This window comes from Zootermopsis nevadensis, unplaced genomic scaffold (genome assembly GCF_977971745.1).
Source record: "Zootermopsis nevadensis isolate Lab colony 2312 unplaced genomic scaffold, Znev_1.0 Znev_ptg000003l, whole genome shotgun sequence".
In the NCBI taxonomy this organism is placed as follows: Eukaryota; Metazoa; Arthropoda; class Insecta; order Blattodea; family Termopsidae; genus Zootermopsis; species Zootermopsis nevadensis.
Genome location: NW_028259135.1, coordinates 1,392,047 through 1,409,144, shown reverse-complemented (window position 1 = coordinate 1,409,144; position 17,098 = coordinate 1,392,047). Strand labels below are relative to the sequence as shown.

The window sequence follows — 17,098 nt, the reverse complement described above, 5'->3', positions numbered from 1 at the left end:
CGTATAATGCACGTACTGTGTATTCCGGTCATGCGTTCGTAACCCTTAACGTCTTTTTTTTTTTCTGGGGGCATAACTGTTGTAAGATACAAATTCGTACTTATGGGAATTATGTTGCGAAAAGGCAGGACATTATTGTAGAAACGGAGAGAGCCTGGTCCCGATGGCTTCGTATTCAGTTTTTAGGGGTTAGAAGAGAAACAATTCTTTTTTTCGGAACCGTGGTAACGAATTTTATAAACAACAGGCCTTGTCGTGCCATTGTATATTGTCTATATCATTCATTTGTTACTCTATATCTTCAACAGTAAAATATTTGACGGTAGTGCGAATGTAGATTTTTTGAAATTTTGTGGAGAATTTTGACAAAGATGCAACTTTTATTAATAGCTACGTTTACATCTCATTGTAACCTCCTTAGTTTGACTATCAAAAATGATTGGAAGTGAGATGTGTAAATCAGAGAGTTTCTCGTTATGTAATAAACTCGAAAGCCCGCTTAAAATCTTTGGATCAAATATCGTATTTCGCCTCCCCTCATTGGGGGGCGTTTGAGGGTACCGTGGATTGCAAGAGGCTGTGAAGCATTTTGGACCTCAGTTATTAAGAACTAACGAAGTGGTAGGAGGAAGTCACTATCAGCGATCACATTAACAATTGTAAATTGTAAATAACAATCATTTAAACGTATTTCATTATGAGATGATAAAGTTGCGTCATATTGTGATAAATATATATTTGTTTTAATCTTGTCAGTATAATCACAATAAAGTCTTATTAAATATTAAAATATTACCATAATTAACATTTAAATATTTAAAATATATTAAATGATGTTCTCTATCGAAATGTTCGATTTACATTAGATCATCAATTTTTACACGACATGTTTCGGTTCTAAATGAACCATCTTCAGGTGTATAAAATTATATAAATTTAAATATAAAATAAAAATATAAATAGAAAACATCATTTGAAATTTGAAATCTGATAAACATCTGACTAAAAGTTGCATTTAAGAAATTATATTTAAGTTTATATAATTTTATACACCTGAAGATGGTTCTTTTAGAACTGAAACATGTCGTGAAAAAATTGATGATCTAATGTAAATCGAACATTTCGATAGAGAACATCATTTAATATATTTTAAAATATTTAAATGTTAATTATATTAATATTTTAATATTTAATAGGAATTTTATTGTGATTAGACTGACAAGATTTAAAACAAATGTATTTCATTATGTTTGTTAATTAGCATTATAATTTTTCCCGATATTCTTACATTATCATTATTATGTTCGTTATTATTCTGCAACTGAAGTTTGATTTATTTTCCTAATTTCATGAACAGTTTTCTCTTTTCTTTATTTTGCAATTCGAGCTCAATGTATTCAAGCTAAAATACATATAAATGCATAAACGTATTCCTCGAAACAGAAACGAAAATGCTATTTGGAAAGGCGAGGGTGTGAGTTTTATCATCCCTGAATGTGGACGCAAGACAAGATGGCTAAAACATCATTTCGCTTGGAATAAAATACGCACTTACGCTGTTCTGCTACTCCAGACAACGTTTCTTTACATCGTGGCTGCTTACTCCTGACCTTTTGCGTTCAAAAATAATTGTCTTATTGTGTACCAAATTTGGTTGCATTTAAAATGCCACAACATTTCTGAGTTCCTTGCTTACGTCACAGGAAGAACGAAAACTTCCCATTTTATTGTTAATGTTTGAGCCAGCTGTGGGGTAAATGTGCCCGGTATCTAGTCGTCCCACCTGTCTGTCACTCTGTCACGTCCGTTGTAAGTGGTCTCAGGCGACCCGACGTCTTGAAAGCGTTCGTCACATGACTTCCAGTCAGCTGGTACTGTTTGTTCCTACATATGTTTGTATTCTTTGTAAATTTGATATACGGAACTAAGAGCCACAACGTTAACGCGCCTGGTTCTTATTACATAGGTTCCAGGTTCGAATCCCGATTGTAAGCTAACTATACTAAATACGTTTTTCTTGAATTGAATAAAAATTTACTTGGATATTATCCATCGTCTAGTAAATATAAAACGTAAAACGACGTTTCGGAGATGGGACTCTATCTCCGTCTTCAGGTTCCTACACAGTTGGGCCCACTAGATAGAGCTAATCCCTATCTCCGGACTTTTTCCTTGGATATTATCCATATTATCCATTACTTTGTCCGGAGATAGGGATTAGCTCTATCTAGTGGGCCCAACTGAGTAGGAACCTGAAGACGGAGATAGAGCCTCATCTCCGAAACGTCGTTTTACGTTTTATTACTAGACGATGGATAATATCCAAGTAAATTTTTATTCAATTGACTCTTCACCATCGTCAAGAAGTTGATATATAAGATTATAATTTTTAACTTTACACCTGAAGATGGTTCAATGTAACCGAAACATGTAGTAAAAAGTTGTACCAAATATGTAAATGATATTTTAATATCTTACGTATAATTTTATTTATATACAATTGTGATTAGACGGGGGGGGGGGGAAACACGAATAATTGAATGTCGAAATATTACCAAATGCGTTATAGTGCCATTTTGGTATAGGCGTAACTCTGCAAGTTGAAACAGCGTCCTTAAATAGCTAACCCAATATCAGTGACCATGCGTGTTGGTAAATTCTTCAGGATTGAATGAAGTCTGACGAATACATAAAACAACACTTTGGGGTAAAAAAAAAGATCATAGGAGGAAGGAACTTACTTGAGGTATCCATTTGATTTGAACTTCTGGTTCGATTTTGCTCTTAGATGAATCGGTGTCCTTGAGTTGGGGCTGAGGTTTAATATCACAGACATCATTGTCCTGTATCGATGGTTCTTGAACAGTGACTTTGTATTTTAAACTGTCATCGTTCGGACTGAACTCCGGCACTTGTGGTGTTGTAATCAGGAGATTGAGCTCCTTTTGCGTACTGGATGACATTCTGTTTTCTCTGCACTTGTATTGGTGGTATTTGTGGGTGTTGACGGTGCTGGTAGACCCAGTGCTGACTGTTGCTGTAGATGAATCTCTGTTTCTGTGACGCCCCAGCAGAGAATCTTCTGAAGAGGTGAAGAATTCGTCGCTTTGGCGCGTGTGCTGAAATGAGACAAGATGAAATTGTTGAATTTGATGACGCGGGCTTAGACGTAAATGAAAATTTTTGCCCTAAGGAAAATTTAGGGTCTTAACGTCCTTTTCCTCAAGTCTGTATAAGAAATTGAAGGTTAGTCATTCGCTCCGATCGCATTTCGTAGTCCGATTCGAGTTGTGTTTTTTGTTAATTTGAAAGTGTTTCTCGACTGTGGTTGATGTGTGCCCCTTGTGGGGCAGCTGCCCTCACCGGCCCCCAATTCCTCTACAGAGCTGGAGAAAAATTGGTATTTTGTAAAATAGCTTTGTATCGTGAAGTAGCTCTCAGATTATAGAAGTGAAGTAGCTGTCTTAAATAATGATTTATTCTGGGATCTGAGTAACAGCTTACCTTTAATCTTTAAGATTATTTAGAAGAGTTTAATAGAGATATAAAGATTGTGTGTGTGTGTGTGAGGCATACCACGAGGACCTCAGAAACAGCCGGTATCCTAGTCAATATTTTAAGCTATGACCTCCCAAATAGGAGATAGGAATGTTAATCGTTCATTACGTTCGATAATAATTGCATTCTTATAAAGGTAGCGTAGCTCGAAGTCAGGTCTTATATATATTAGGGAATTACGATTTCAGACCCCCTTGAAATGTCTGCCGTGTTTTTGACAAAATATAGTCGGATTCGATTATTAAATAGACGAAAATACTCGAGTTACGTATGTGAATTTACATAATTAATTTTTTTAACCGATTTTAAAAGTTTAAGGTTTACATGCGTCATGTTTGTGTTTTGGATTAAAATATATAATAAAATACAGGTCAATACACAAAACTATATTTGGGTGTTAAAATTTAGCGCTCAAATGTAACATCCTTATAGTGATGAATAGCGCTAATTTAAAATTTTAACATTTAAATTTTAAATTTTAACACCCAAATATAGTTTTGTGTATTGACCTGTATTTTATTATATATTTTAATCGATTTTAAAAGCTAATTACTAGCGATACAACCGAATATGAATGTAAATTTGAGGATGTTGCGTTTGAATAATCCGTCATACTAAGTAGTTGAGAAAACAGGATTAAATAAAGTAATAAGCAGACGACGAGGTACCGCCGTGAGGATTTCCGATCGGCGTTGACATTGCTTTAACGTCCAGAATGAGGCAAATTATGGCCGCTTGTATTCCGACAGACTGTTAAATTAACAAGACAACATGACCGGTGGTTATCCAATATCAAGATTATACGCTGCTTGATTGCAAACTAATCTGCATGGTTTTGGTTTTATCCGCTGCCAGCTGCTAATAATCCAAGGTTCAACACCGCCAGTGCGAGAACACAGCATTGGACATTATCTGGAGCGAATTCCATTCACCTCTCAACCTCACAGTCTGACGAGCACCATGGAGTACAGTCCGTTGCATTTGTGTTACCCCAGCGTTCGTTACGGTCTTGGACATTGGATCCTATGCTTTGCCTGTTGATCAGTCCACACGCCGCACAACCTCAGCTTTAATATTATACTCCAGTTTGCACCTATTAATACCAAGTGATCTCTTCCGCTCAAGTTTTCCGTAAGAAAAATGTGTACGTACCTCTCGTCATCTCCACGCGTGCTACATGTAATAGTTTTCTTTTTAGTTAACCGAAGAAGGTTTCATGAATTAATATTTTTAATATTGTCCTACATTTTCCCCGTTTCAAGTGACATCTTTATCAAAATTCTGTAATTATTTTTAGTTTCTTGAGTTTAAATAATGTTCTGGCCGTATCTGAGTTTGCTTTTACGTGATGCTCAATTTGAACTCTTTCGAGCATGCTTCTGGATAAATTGTGTTTGCATACTTTATTTGTTTAAATCTTATCAGTCTAATCACAATAAAATTCCTATTAAATATTAAAATATTACTATAATTAACATTTAAATATTTAAAATATATTATATGATGTTCTCTATCGAAATGTTCGATTTACATCGATGTAAATCGAACATTTCGATAGAGAACATCATATAATATATTTTAAATATTTAAATGTTAATTATAGTAATATTTTAATATTTAATAGGAATTTTATTGTGATTAGACTGATAAGATTTAAACAAATATATATTTATCACAATATGACGCAACTTTATCATCTCATGAATAGTTGCATAATTTAATAGTTTAATAGTTTTTGTATGCTTTGATTTTTATGAATTGTAGTTTGTGTTTGAACTGGCATTTTCTTTACACTTAAATGTGTACACATTTGGTCTGGAGCTACATTAAAACGTGTAAACTCGTACTTTTATTTCAACAATTTCTAAGTAGAATTTGAGGTTCTCACGGCGGTCAGAACGATGATGGCTGTCTTGTGGATTGTAGCGCCGTGTAGTCTGGTAGACATTTACCAGCGTTTCAGAGGCCCTGCTGATGGAGGCAGGAAGGACCTCTGAAACGTCGGTAATCTACTAGACAGCACGGCGCAACTACCCAGAAGACAGCCATCATCAGTTTATGTTTCGTAAAATTAATTTTAAAGATGAGAAGATTAATACAGACAATCGGTTCAAACTCAGTTTTAAAAATGCTGGATTTTGAAATGTAGAATTATCAGGTTTCATATTTCACTTTTACCCTTTAAAGTCCGTACCGCAAAGAAAACACAACACACTCCATTACAAAGATGAACTGGTTATTGTTGTTTAAGGAAATAATCGCTGATTACAGTGAGAACCTTACTAAACAAATACAGTTATTTATTATTGTAACATGTGGTACACATAGTTACCACCGGGCTTTGCAGGGTTAACACTTACACTGACAGACGATTCGATGTCCGCTTCTGTTATAGACGACTGTTGACTGCTCAATCACTCAGAAGGGATTGCGTTATTAATATAGACACGAACAACAATATGTATAAATAAAGTGGACCACATCGCATTTCAAACATTAAAATAAATACCATAATTCTTAACCAGTTTAACCCAAAAAATTGAAAAGTTTTGATTGGTCGCTTTCCAGCTTACAACGATAACCTTATGACACATTTAGATTCATCGTGTTTGCGATGCGTTAATGGTCGACTTTAACACTTTGATCCCTGGTAACACGTCATTTCAGATTAATTCTCTTTCTGTTTTTAATTTCAAAAGCATACCACGCAAGTTCTGGAAGCTAAAATTGAAATAATAAAAATTAACTTCCTACGAACATACTTTCAAAAAATGTTCTGTAATCTAAACTATATAAAACTATAGGACAGTTTTCGCACAAGATAACATAAAAAATTCTGCATTGAGTAAAAAGTAAGTTTAAAAAGTTTAAATTTGATTTATATCTGCAACAAAAAGCAGACAATTTTTCACATAATTTTTTTGCTGAAGATCCCTGACACGCCGTCGTAATTCTTGCACTGTTTATCTGTACCTTTTTCACCCGAAGAACTTCGATGGTTCTGAAACTTTGTTGTAAGTTGTTTGATTCATACGTCAGCAAATGAAATAGTCCCTTATTGGTTGTTGAAATACCCAATATTCTGATTGGATACTTGCATTGGTAACCGAGACAACGGGTTTTATTTTAGAATAGCTCATGGTAGAGGGAATTGTGCGTTTTGTACGTCTTCAGCATGGAGCGTTAATTACAAGAAGGACGGATGTCACAGATGTCATTCGTTTACCCTCCCCATAAGCTTACAATTCATCTCATAACTTGGAGTGCAAGAACATATATGAAGATTTCTGTCTTCTGGGTTCTTGCGCTGTGTAGTCTGGTCGATGTTAACCAACGTTTCAGAGGTCATACTGCCTCCGTCATCAGAGTATGAAGATTTCTGTCTTCTGGGTTGTTGCGCTGTGTAGTCTGGTCGATGTTAACCAACGTTTCAGAGGTCATACTGCCTCCGTCATCAGAGTATGAAGATTTCTGTCTTCTGGGTTGTTGCGCTGTGTAGTCTGGTCGATGTTAACCAACGTTTCAGAGGTCATACTGCCTCCGTCATCAGAGTATGAAGATTTCTGTCTTCTGGGTTGTTGCGCCGTGTAGTCTGGTCGATGTTTACCAACGTTTCTGAGGTCATACTGCCTCCATCATCAGGGCGATGAAGATTTCTGTCTTCTGGGTTGTTGCGCTGTGTAGTCTGGTCGATGTTTACCAACGTTTCAGAGGTCATACTGCCTCCATCATCAGGGCGATGAAGATTTCTGTCTTCTGGGTTGTTGCGCCGTGTAGTCTGGTAGAAGTTTACCGACGTTTCAGAGGTCATACTGCCTCCGTCATCAGGGCGATGAGTATGAAGATTTCTGTCTTCTGGGTTGTTGCGCTGTGTAGTCTGGTCGATGTTAACCAACGTTTCAGAGGTCATACTGCCTCCATCATCAGGGCGATGAGTATGAAGATTTCTGTCTTCTGGGTTCTTGCGCTGTGTAGTCTGGTCGATGTTAACCAACGTTTCAGAGATCATACTGCCTCCATCATCAGGGCGATGAGTATGAAGATTTCTGTCTTCTGGGTTCTTGCGCTGTGTAGTCTGGTCGATGTTAACCAACGTTTCAGAGGTCATACTGCCTCCGTCATCAGAGTATGAAGATTTCTGTCTTCTGGGTTGTTGCGCTGTGTAGTCTGGTCGATGTTAACCAACGTTTCAGAGGTCATACTGCCTCCATCATCAGGGCGATGAGTATGAAGATTTCTGTCTTCTGGGTTGTTGCGCTGTGTAGTCTGGTCGATGTTAGCCAACGTTTCAGAGGTCATACTGCCTCCGTCATCAGGGCGATTCTTAGTATGAAGATTTCTGTCTTCTGGGTTGTTGCGCTGTGTAGTCTGGTCGATGTTAGCCAACGTTTCAGAGGTCATACTGCCTCCGTCATCAGGGCGATTCTTAGTATGAAGATTTCTGTCTTCTGGGTTGTTGCGCTGTGTAGTCTGGTCGATGTTAGCCAACGTTTCAGAGGTCATACTGCCTCCGTCATCAGGGCGATTCTTAGTATGAAGATTTCTGTCTTCTGGGTTGTTGCGCTGTGTAGTCTGGTCGATGTTAACCAACGTTTCAGGGGTCATACTGCCTCCATCATCAGGGCGATGAGTATGAAGATTTCTGTCTTCTGGGTTGTTGCGCTGTGTAGTCTGGTCGATGTTAACCAACGTTTCAGAGGTCATACTGCCTCCATCATCAGGGCGATGAGTATGAAGATTTCTGTCTTCTGGGTTGTTGCGCTGTGTAGTCTGGTCGATGTTAGCCAACGTTTCAGAGGTCATACTGCCTCCGTCATCAGGGCGATTCTTAGTATGAAGATTTCTGTCTTCTGGGTTGTTGCGCTGTGTAGTCTGGTCGATGTTAACCAACGTTTCAGAGGTCATACTGCCTCCGTCATCAGGGCGATTCTTAGTATGAAGATTTCTGTCTTCTGGGTTGTTGCGCCGTGTAGTCTGGTCGATGTTTACCAACGTTTCAGAGGTCATACTGCCTCCGTCATCAGGGCGATTCTTAGTATGAAGATTTCTGTCTTCTGGGTTGTTGCGCTGTGTAGTCTGGTCGATGTTAACCAACGTTTCAGGGGTCATACTGCCTCCATCATCAGGGCGATGAGTATGAAGATTTCTGTCTTCTGGGTTGTTGCGCTGTGTAGTCTGGTCGATGTTAACCAACGTTTCAGAGGTCATACTGCCTCCATCATCAGGGCGATGAGTATGAAGATTTCTGTCTTCTGGGTTGTTGCGCTGTGTAGTCTGGTAGATGTTAACCAACGTTTCGGAGGTCATACTGCCTCCGTCATCAGGGCGATGAGTATGAAGATTTCTGTCTTCTGGGTTGTTGCGCTGTGTAGTCTGGTCGATGTTAACCAACGTTTCAGAGGTCATACTGCCTCCGTCATCAGGGCGATGAGTATGAAGATTTCTGTCTTCTGGGTTCTTGCGCTGTGTAGTCTGGTCGATGTTAACCAACGTTTCAGAGGTCATACTGCCTGATGACGGAGGCAGTATGACCTCTGAAACGTTGGTAAACATCTACCAGACTACACAGCGCAACAACCCAGAAGACAGAAATCTTCATACTCTGATGATGGAGGCAGTATGACCTCTGAAACGTTGGTTAACATCGACCAGACTACACAGCGCAACAACCCAGAAGACAGATATCTTCATACTCACCGCTGTGAAAACCTCAAATCTTACAAGAACATATATTTTTGTCAGCGACCTTCTTCGTATATTTGTATCATAATGGCGATTATCTTCATATCTCTGAATCATACTTTCAAAAACGTGTATAGGTGAGAGTAATACATTGAGATTCAAACGTGAGTTTGAATCACTGAACTGAATTAAACTGCAGTTACTCTATCACGAACTTAAGTCGTTTCTACTTTGAAATATCCCGTCTTCATAGGAGAAATCAGACAGTGTACAGTTCCAGTGACGTCATGTAGTTTGCCCTGCTATGTATTTGTCAGTTTTAATGTTTTATTTTACTGAATTTTTAGTCGTGAGTTAAATATCTCATCCTTTGGCCGTGTACGTGACCGTCTCGACATTAATTCAAGCAGTCACGTGAAAATTGTAAAATTGCGCTGTAAACTTTAAGGAGGAAATATTGTATGCTCGAACGTATGACGTGTTTAAAGTTTATTTTAATTTTCTCATCTTTATTATTGCCTGTAACTTTTAACCACGTTTTAATTTCTTACTATAATTAAATGATGTACTATATATGGAGCTGTATGGTTTGGCCATAACAGATGTTATTGATAATCCAGGGTCATCCGGAAGAGGATTATAATTTAATTGGATGGATAAGGCAGTTGATATATTACACATATTTTAATAACAGCTGTGTATATTCTATAAACTCGAAGACTAAAAGAACACACCATAAAGAGATAACGAAGTCCTATTTATTAGTGAGAATGAAGGACATTTCATTTACTTGGTCACATGAACTCCACGTGATGTGTTTGTGGTAGTTTTGTAATAAGCAAATGGTAGTCTATTTTTTTTTCAGAAGATCAAAATGTGTGTATTTCTATTCGAAGACACAAACTCTGACATAATACACACATTTCATACGTACGCACGCACACAGTATATTATATATGACAGATAAACTGAGTTTTTAATTTTGCAAAATGTTTCTGTTAAGTCCTAACTCGTGATGATTTAGTCCGTAAATCGACTATGGACTGGGCGACCACTCTCTTAGCCATCATTTCCATATTGGCTGTGGTGCCGACAATGTTTCTTATCTTATGGGCGCTGAGGGCGCATTCCCTGGAGGTTAGGCGGTCTGTGCGTGAACCTAATGACACACCTCTATCTGGTGCTGAGATTAAGAAGCGTGGAACTTTACCTCAGCATCCGCTGGACACCTTTATTACTCCCCCATCTCATGCTCCTTGATTTAATCATCTTAAGAATAACTAACAAAATAACTAACTAAATGGCTTACGGAACCCGAAGGTTCATCACCGAATTAACCAAAGCTCTGTCCTGGGCCAACAAAATCCAGTCTCCTTCAACTCCTATCTCCCACAGATACCGTCTGAGATTATCCTCCCATCTATGTCTAGGTCTCCCCAGCGGTCTCTTCCCTTCAGGTTTCCCAAATAGTGGACCCAACCAACCAGATGGCTTACGGAACCCGAAGGTTCATCACCGAATTAACCAAAGCCCTCCACCGGACCCTGTCCTGGGCCAACAAAATCCAGTCTCCTTCAACTCCTATCTCCCATAGATCCCGCCTGAGATTATCCTCCCATCTACGTCTAGGTCTCCCCAGCGGTCTCTTCTCCTCAGGCTTCCGAACCAGTACCCCATCCATTCACGCTACATATCATCTTAAGAATATAAGGCGAAAAGTAGTAATTAAGTTCATATTGTAAAATTCTACAGATGTTTTCTGTCTTGCGTAGGTGTGAATGTGTTTCTTGGAACCTTGTTCTCAAAGGTCCGTATTCTGTGGTGTGGCATTCCCTCGTGTTCCTTGGCGCTGGCGTCCTCATTCATTCAGGCCTAATTGTTAACTGAATTGAATTTTACATAATAGCAGTTCTTCAGTTGTAAGAATTGCGTTATAAATCGTTTCGACTTGGTCGTGATAAGTTACCTATAAGCCAGTAGTACTGTGTTTTGTTTATTATGTAGGATTTGAAGTTTTCACGGCTGTGAGTCTGAGAATGGCTATCTTATGGGTTGTTGAGATCTCATCGCCCTGATGATTGAGGCGGCAAGGACCTCTGAAATGTCGGTTAACTTCTACCAGACAACACGGCGCAACAACCCAGAAGATAGTCATTATGTTTAATAGGTTTCGTCCTATGCGTTATTTTCACTAATAACTTTTAATTAATTAATCTTGTCTTGTCTAATCACAATTTAAAATTTAAAATTAAGATAATTAAAATACCATGTGATGCTCCTTATCGAAACATTCGATTTACATTTTGGAACATCACTTTTCTCACTACATGTTTCGGTTCTTAGATGAACCATCTTCAGGTGTGTAAAAATTACAATTAGAACCTGGAAGTGAACATCACTAATAACTTATAAACAACTACAAAAAAGTTTCATATAAGAAATTATGATTAAGTTTTAAGTTTATATAATTGTAATTTTTACACACCTGAAGATGGTTCATCTAAGAACCGAAACATGTAGTGAGAAAAGTGATGTTCCAAAATGTAAATCGAATGTTTCGATAAGGAGCATCACATGGTATTTCAATTATATTAATTTTAAATTGTGATTAGACGGACAAAGATTAATTAATTAAAATATATATTTTCAAAATATGACGCAACTCTATCATCTTATTTCACTAATAATGTTAAATATTAATGTTATGTTGTTTCCCTATTTGGTTCCACTGAAAAAACCATGAAATCATAAATCACAATTACCGGGTACCTCGCTGAAATCATACCCGATGCAGGAATGCTAACCATTAGTCTGTGACGTTAGTACAATTTGTTATTGAAAATGTATTAAATGAACCTCGGTGACGTTGAAAAGGAGAGTGGACAGTGGCGAAGGACTCATTTCGAAAATATATGTACTCCAGAGTAGAATGCATCCTTTAAAACTTGTTTTTGATAGGTATATGTTGAATCTGATTACAATGCCCAGCCAACTTGGACTATTTAGTCCTCTATGGATACTCCTGCTATCTAGGAGCCGTCGAGGTAACTACTTCTATACGTCATGTTAGTAAGCATGGAACATTCTTTGTAACTGTTGGAAACAATAAGTTCTTGTAAATAATATTTAGAAATTCTGTGTCTACCTTGAAGAGTTCAAGTTGCAAAGATCATTTGGTTGATGTTGTATAGGAAGACAACAACGTTTTATATTAAAGTAGGTGATACATGTAAACTACCTTCTTCGCTGTAAAGTGTTAAAACATTTTGGCATATTCAGAATTTTAGCACGTTATTTAAAATATATTTTATTTGGAAATATTTCGCCCTGCAATACTAAATCGAAAATATATTTGAATTATACGGACTTCAAATTATTCCGATTATAATCAGAGTGCATTATGTGAAACGTGAATCTTATATTTCAGTATGTAACTGGCATTAAGAGTAATGAGTGGAATGTAAATCCAAGATTAGCCACGGAATTAACTTTTCTGAGCTTAAATGTTTTTGGAATACTTATAATTAGCACTGTAGTGCATTAGGCTGTGTGTAACTCAACTATAATTCTTCTTCAATACGAAAATAACATACTCATTCAATTGACTGTCACCAAATCAAGCTTTAGATTATATCAAGACGTTTGTATGTGTTATGCAAAATGCGAATTTCATGTTTCAGAGTTTTTTTTTTTTTTTTTTTTCAATAATTGTGTTGGAGTAAGTCAGAAATGAACCCATGCAGATTAATGGGAGATCATGGTAAATAAATGTCTCGCTTACCACACATCTTGGAAACACCAGGGCAGGGGTTCGACTCCTTCCTAGTATCCACTTAATTTTCCCCATTTTGTTAGTGTGACAACCACGTGTCAACTCAAAAACCACTGTCGTCCTTGAGAGGTTATGAAACCACAACCACAGTGATCAATGATCAATGCAGCTGCTAATTCTGTATCAGCTTCAATATCAGAACGTAATAACTTCACACTTAGTCACCAGTGTCACTTGTCTTGATGTGTTCCTGTTGGTGGGTTTTTGTTTCTGAATCTACGAACTGTAAAAATGTGTTTTAATTAAATATACGCTAACACTAATATTTCTTGCGACGATATATTGTATTTTGTTTATCGTGTACAGTAACTGTGTCACACGAGCTGTTTATAAAATACTTTAAACTCTTGTCAGATTTGTATTATACTACACTCCACCACTATGACGTCAGAGGTGTCGGAATGTATTTAAGATTTAATGTTTATGGAATACGTGTAAGTCACTTTATAGCCACTGAAAATATTTTATTTGGATTCATCGCTTGTAGCAATATCGCGAATGTATCTGAATCTTGTAAGTTTTGTTGAATGAAATGTACTTTTATAAAGGCACCGGCGTGGAGGATGGTGGAAGCGAGGACGGAGGGGAGAGGCGTTGCACACAGGTATTGCGAGGGGGGGGGGGCAATGTTTGTAGAGAGGGGGGATAATGGAAGGGGGGCACCGAAACGTTTTACGTGAGAACAGTCGTGATTGTATGAGTAAAGAAGCTGGAGGTATGGAAAGTTTTGATAAATCTCTACCAAATAACTCTGTATACGTAAAGATATCAAGTATTTCTTCAAAGGTGTAAAGTATACGACGTGCCAGTTTTCATTCAAGTTAAATACACCCATACATGACTGAAAGTGAAGTACACTCGCCATGAATTCTGATAGGAGCATTGATTGGAAGGAACTAACTCCCTAATTAACCAATAACTAATTGGGTAACAAACTTCCTAATTGACTTCTTACTAAGTAATCACTCATTTGGCAAATTAATAATAAACATGTAACTGTCAAATCTAAAAATTCTTGACGATGGTGAAGAGTCAATTGAATAAAAATTTCCTTGGATATTATCCACCGTCTAGTAAATATAAAACGTAAAACGACGTTTCGGAGATGGGACTCTATCTCCGTCTTCAGGTTCCTACACAGTTGGGCCCACTAGATAGAGCTAATCCCTATCTCCGGACTTTTTCCTTGGATATTATCCACCGTCTAGTAAATATAAAACGTAAAACGACGTTTCGGAGATGGGACTCTATCTCCGTCTTCAGGTTCCTACACAGTTGGGCCCACTAGATAGAGCTAATCCCTATCTCCGGACTTTTTCCTTGGATATTATCCATCGTCTAGTAAATATAAAACGTAAAACGACGTTTCGGAGATGAGACTCTATCTCCGTCTTCAGGTTCCTACACAGTTGGGCCCACTAGATAGAGCTAATCCTTATCTCCGGACTTTTTCCTTGGATATTATCCACCGTCTAGTAAATATAAAACGTAAAACGACGTTTCGGAGATGGGACTCTATCTCCGTCTTCAGGTTCCTACACAGTTGGGCCCACTAGATAGAGCTAATCCCTATCTCCGGACTTTTTCCTTGGATATTATCCACCGTCTAGTAAATATAAAACGTAAAACGACGTTTCGGAGATGGGACTCTATCTCCGTCTTCAGGTTCCGACACAGTTGGGCCCACTAGATAGAGCTAATCCCTATCTCCGGACTTTTTCCTTGGATATTATCCATCGTCTAGTAAATATAAAACGTAAAACGACGTTTCGGAGATGGGACTCTATCTCCGTCTTCAGGTTCCTACACAGTTGGGCCCACTAGATAGAGCTAATCCCTATCTCCGGACTTTTTCCTTGGATATTATCCACCGTCTAGTAAATATAAAACGTAAAACGACGTTTCGGAGATGGGACTCTATCTCCGTCTTCAGGTTCCTACACAGTTGGGCCCACTAGATAGAGCTAATCCCTATCTCCGGACTTTTTCCTTGGATATTATCCATCGTCTAGTAAATATAAAACGTAAAACGACGTTTCGGAGATGAGACTCTATCTCCGTCTTCAGGTTCCTACACAGTTGGGCCCACTAGATAGAGCTAATCCCTATCTCCGGACTTTTTCCTTGGATATTATCCACCGTCTAGTAAATATAAAACGTAAAACGACGTTTCGGAGATGGGACTCTATCTCCGTCTTCAGGTTCCTACACAGTTGGGCCCACTAGATAGAGCTAATCCCTATCTCCGGACTTTTTCCTTGGATATTATCCACCGTCTAGTAAATATAAAACGTAAAACGACGTTTCGGAGATGGGACTCTATCTCCGTCTTCAGGTTCCTACACAGTTGGGCCCACTAGATAGAGCTAATCCCTATCTCCGGACTTTTTCCTTGGATATTATCCATCGTCTAGTAAATATAAAACGTAAAACGACGTTTCGGAGATGAGACTCTATCTCCGTCTTCAGGTTCCTACACAGTTGGGCCCACTAGATAGAGCTAATCCCTATCTCCGGACTTTTTCCTTGGATATTATCCACCGTCTAGTAAATATAAAACGTAAAACGACGTTTCGGAGATGGGACTCTATCTCCGTCTTCAGGTTCCTACACAGTTGGGCCCACTAGATAGAGCTAATCCCTATCTCCGGACTTTTTCCTTGGATATTATCCACCGTCTAGTAAATATAAAACGTAAAACGACGTTTCGGAGATGGGACTCTATCTCCGTCTTCAGGTTCCTACACAGTTGGGCCCACTAGATAGAGCTAATCCCTATCTCCGGACTTTTTCCTTGGATATTATCCACCGTCTAGTAAATATAAAACGTAAAACGACGTTTCGGAGATGGGACTCTATCTCCGTCTTCAGGTTCCTACACAGTTGGGCCCACTAGATAGAGCTAATCCCTATCTCCGGACTTTTTCCTTGGATATTATCCACCGTCTAGTAACTATAAAACGTAAAACGACGTTTCGGAGATGGGACTCTATCTCCGTCTTCAGGTTCCTACACAGTTGGGATTTCTCTATCTAGTGGGCCCAACTGTGTAGGAACCTGAAGACGGAGATAGAGTCCCATCTCCGAAACGTCGTTTTACGTTTTATATTTACTAGACGATGGATAATATCCAAGGAAATTTTTATTCAATTAACATGTAACTGGCTGATCGACTCTCTTGCTCAGTGATAAACTTTATACCACACTACTCAACTACTTAATCAATTAAGTAAATCTCATTTAGTAACCGACTAGCCTGTTAATTAACTACGTTGTACAGTGTTTACATTGAGCGCTCCATATTAACTGGTCTAGAATTTCCATTGATAGTTGTCTTCTGGGTTGTATCGCCGTGTAGTCTGGTAGAAGTTTGCCGACGTCTCAGAGGTCCTTTTTCCATCATCGGGGCCTTGAGTCGCTTTGATGACGGAGGCAGGAAGGACCTTTGAAGCGACGGTAAACTTCTACCAGACTACACAACGCTGCAGACTTTTAACATTACAGCCACAGGTAGATCTCCAAGCCGTCCGTTTAATTCGCGTTAGATTAAATTGAAGCCACAACAGAACAGGCTTAGGCCACGATGATTATGTCTCTGCTGGTAATCGAACTCAGAGCTCTCAGTCCGAAATCCGTCATTCTGCTTGCTAGGCGTACATTTGATCACGATGAGTCTTATGTTTCAAAATTCAAAGTTTGCTGTAATGGACAGGAAACATACGTCCCACCACGAAAATTTTATGGCAAAAAATATTTAGAGTTTACGCAAATGAATGATTGGGTTTTTAAAGCGAATTGGTATAAAGATCCTCACTGTACATTATACTTTTCTTTATTTGATTCGTCATTTCAAAGAGTTTTTTTTTTACGTGGTACTGTTGATTATATTTCTCTCGAAAAGTTTTGTATCGACATTGAACGTCAGCTTCAACTTCAGTTTGTGAGCCATTAACAGCACGGCACATATCATATCGATAATCGATTTCTGTCCACAGCACAATCGTGCAAATAGAAACTATTCTGTCA

At 38.3% G+C, this 17,098-nt stretch overlaps 2 protein-coding genes across 3 annotated transcripts in view; one reads left to right on the top strand and one right to left on the bottom strand.

The window, feature by feature from the left end:
- The window catches only part of LOC110840322 (facilitated trehalose transporter Tret1), a 35,539-nt gene extending 22,255 nt beyond the window's left edge, over positions 1–13,284 (bottom strand). The window contains exons 1-2 of one of the 2 annotated variants that reach the window (XM_087360377.1): positions 13,022–13,284; positions 2,742–3,119 (exon numbers count right to left, since the gene is read on the bottom strand). In XM_087360377.1, coding sequence (XP_087216503.1) covers positions 2,742–3,119; positions 13,022–13,087 — 444 coding nt within the window. In that variant the 5' untranslated portion in view covers positions 13,088–13,284. Of the gene's footprint in view, positions 1–2,741; positions 3,120–5,918; positions 6,081–13,021 lie in introns of those variants that run through there. The other variant, XM_087360388.1, reaches the window with a different exon arrangement.
- The window catches only part of Roc2 (Regulator of cullins 2), a 73,735-nt gene that overhangs the window by 23,784 nt on the left and 32,853 nt on the right, over positions 1–17,098 (top strand). The gene's annotated exons all lie outside the window — the stretch shown is intronic.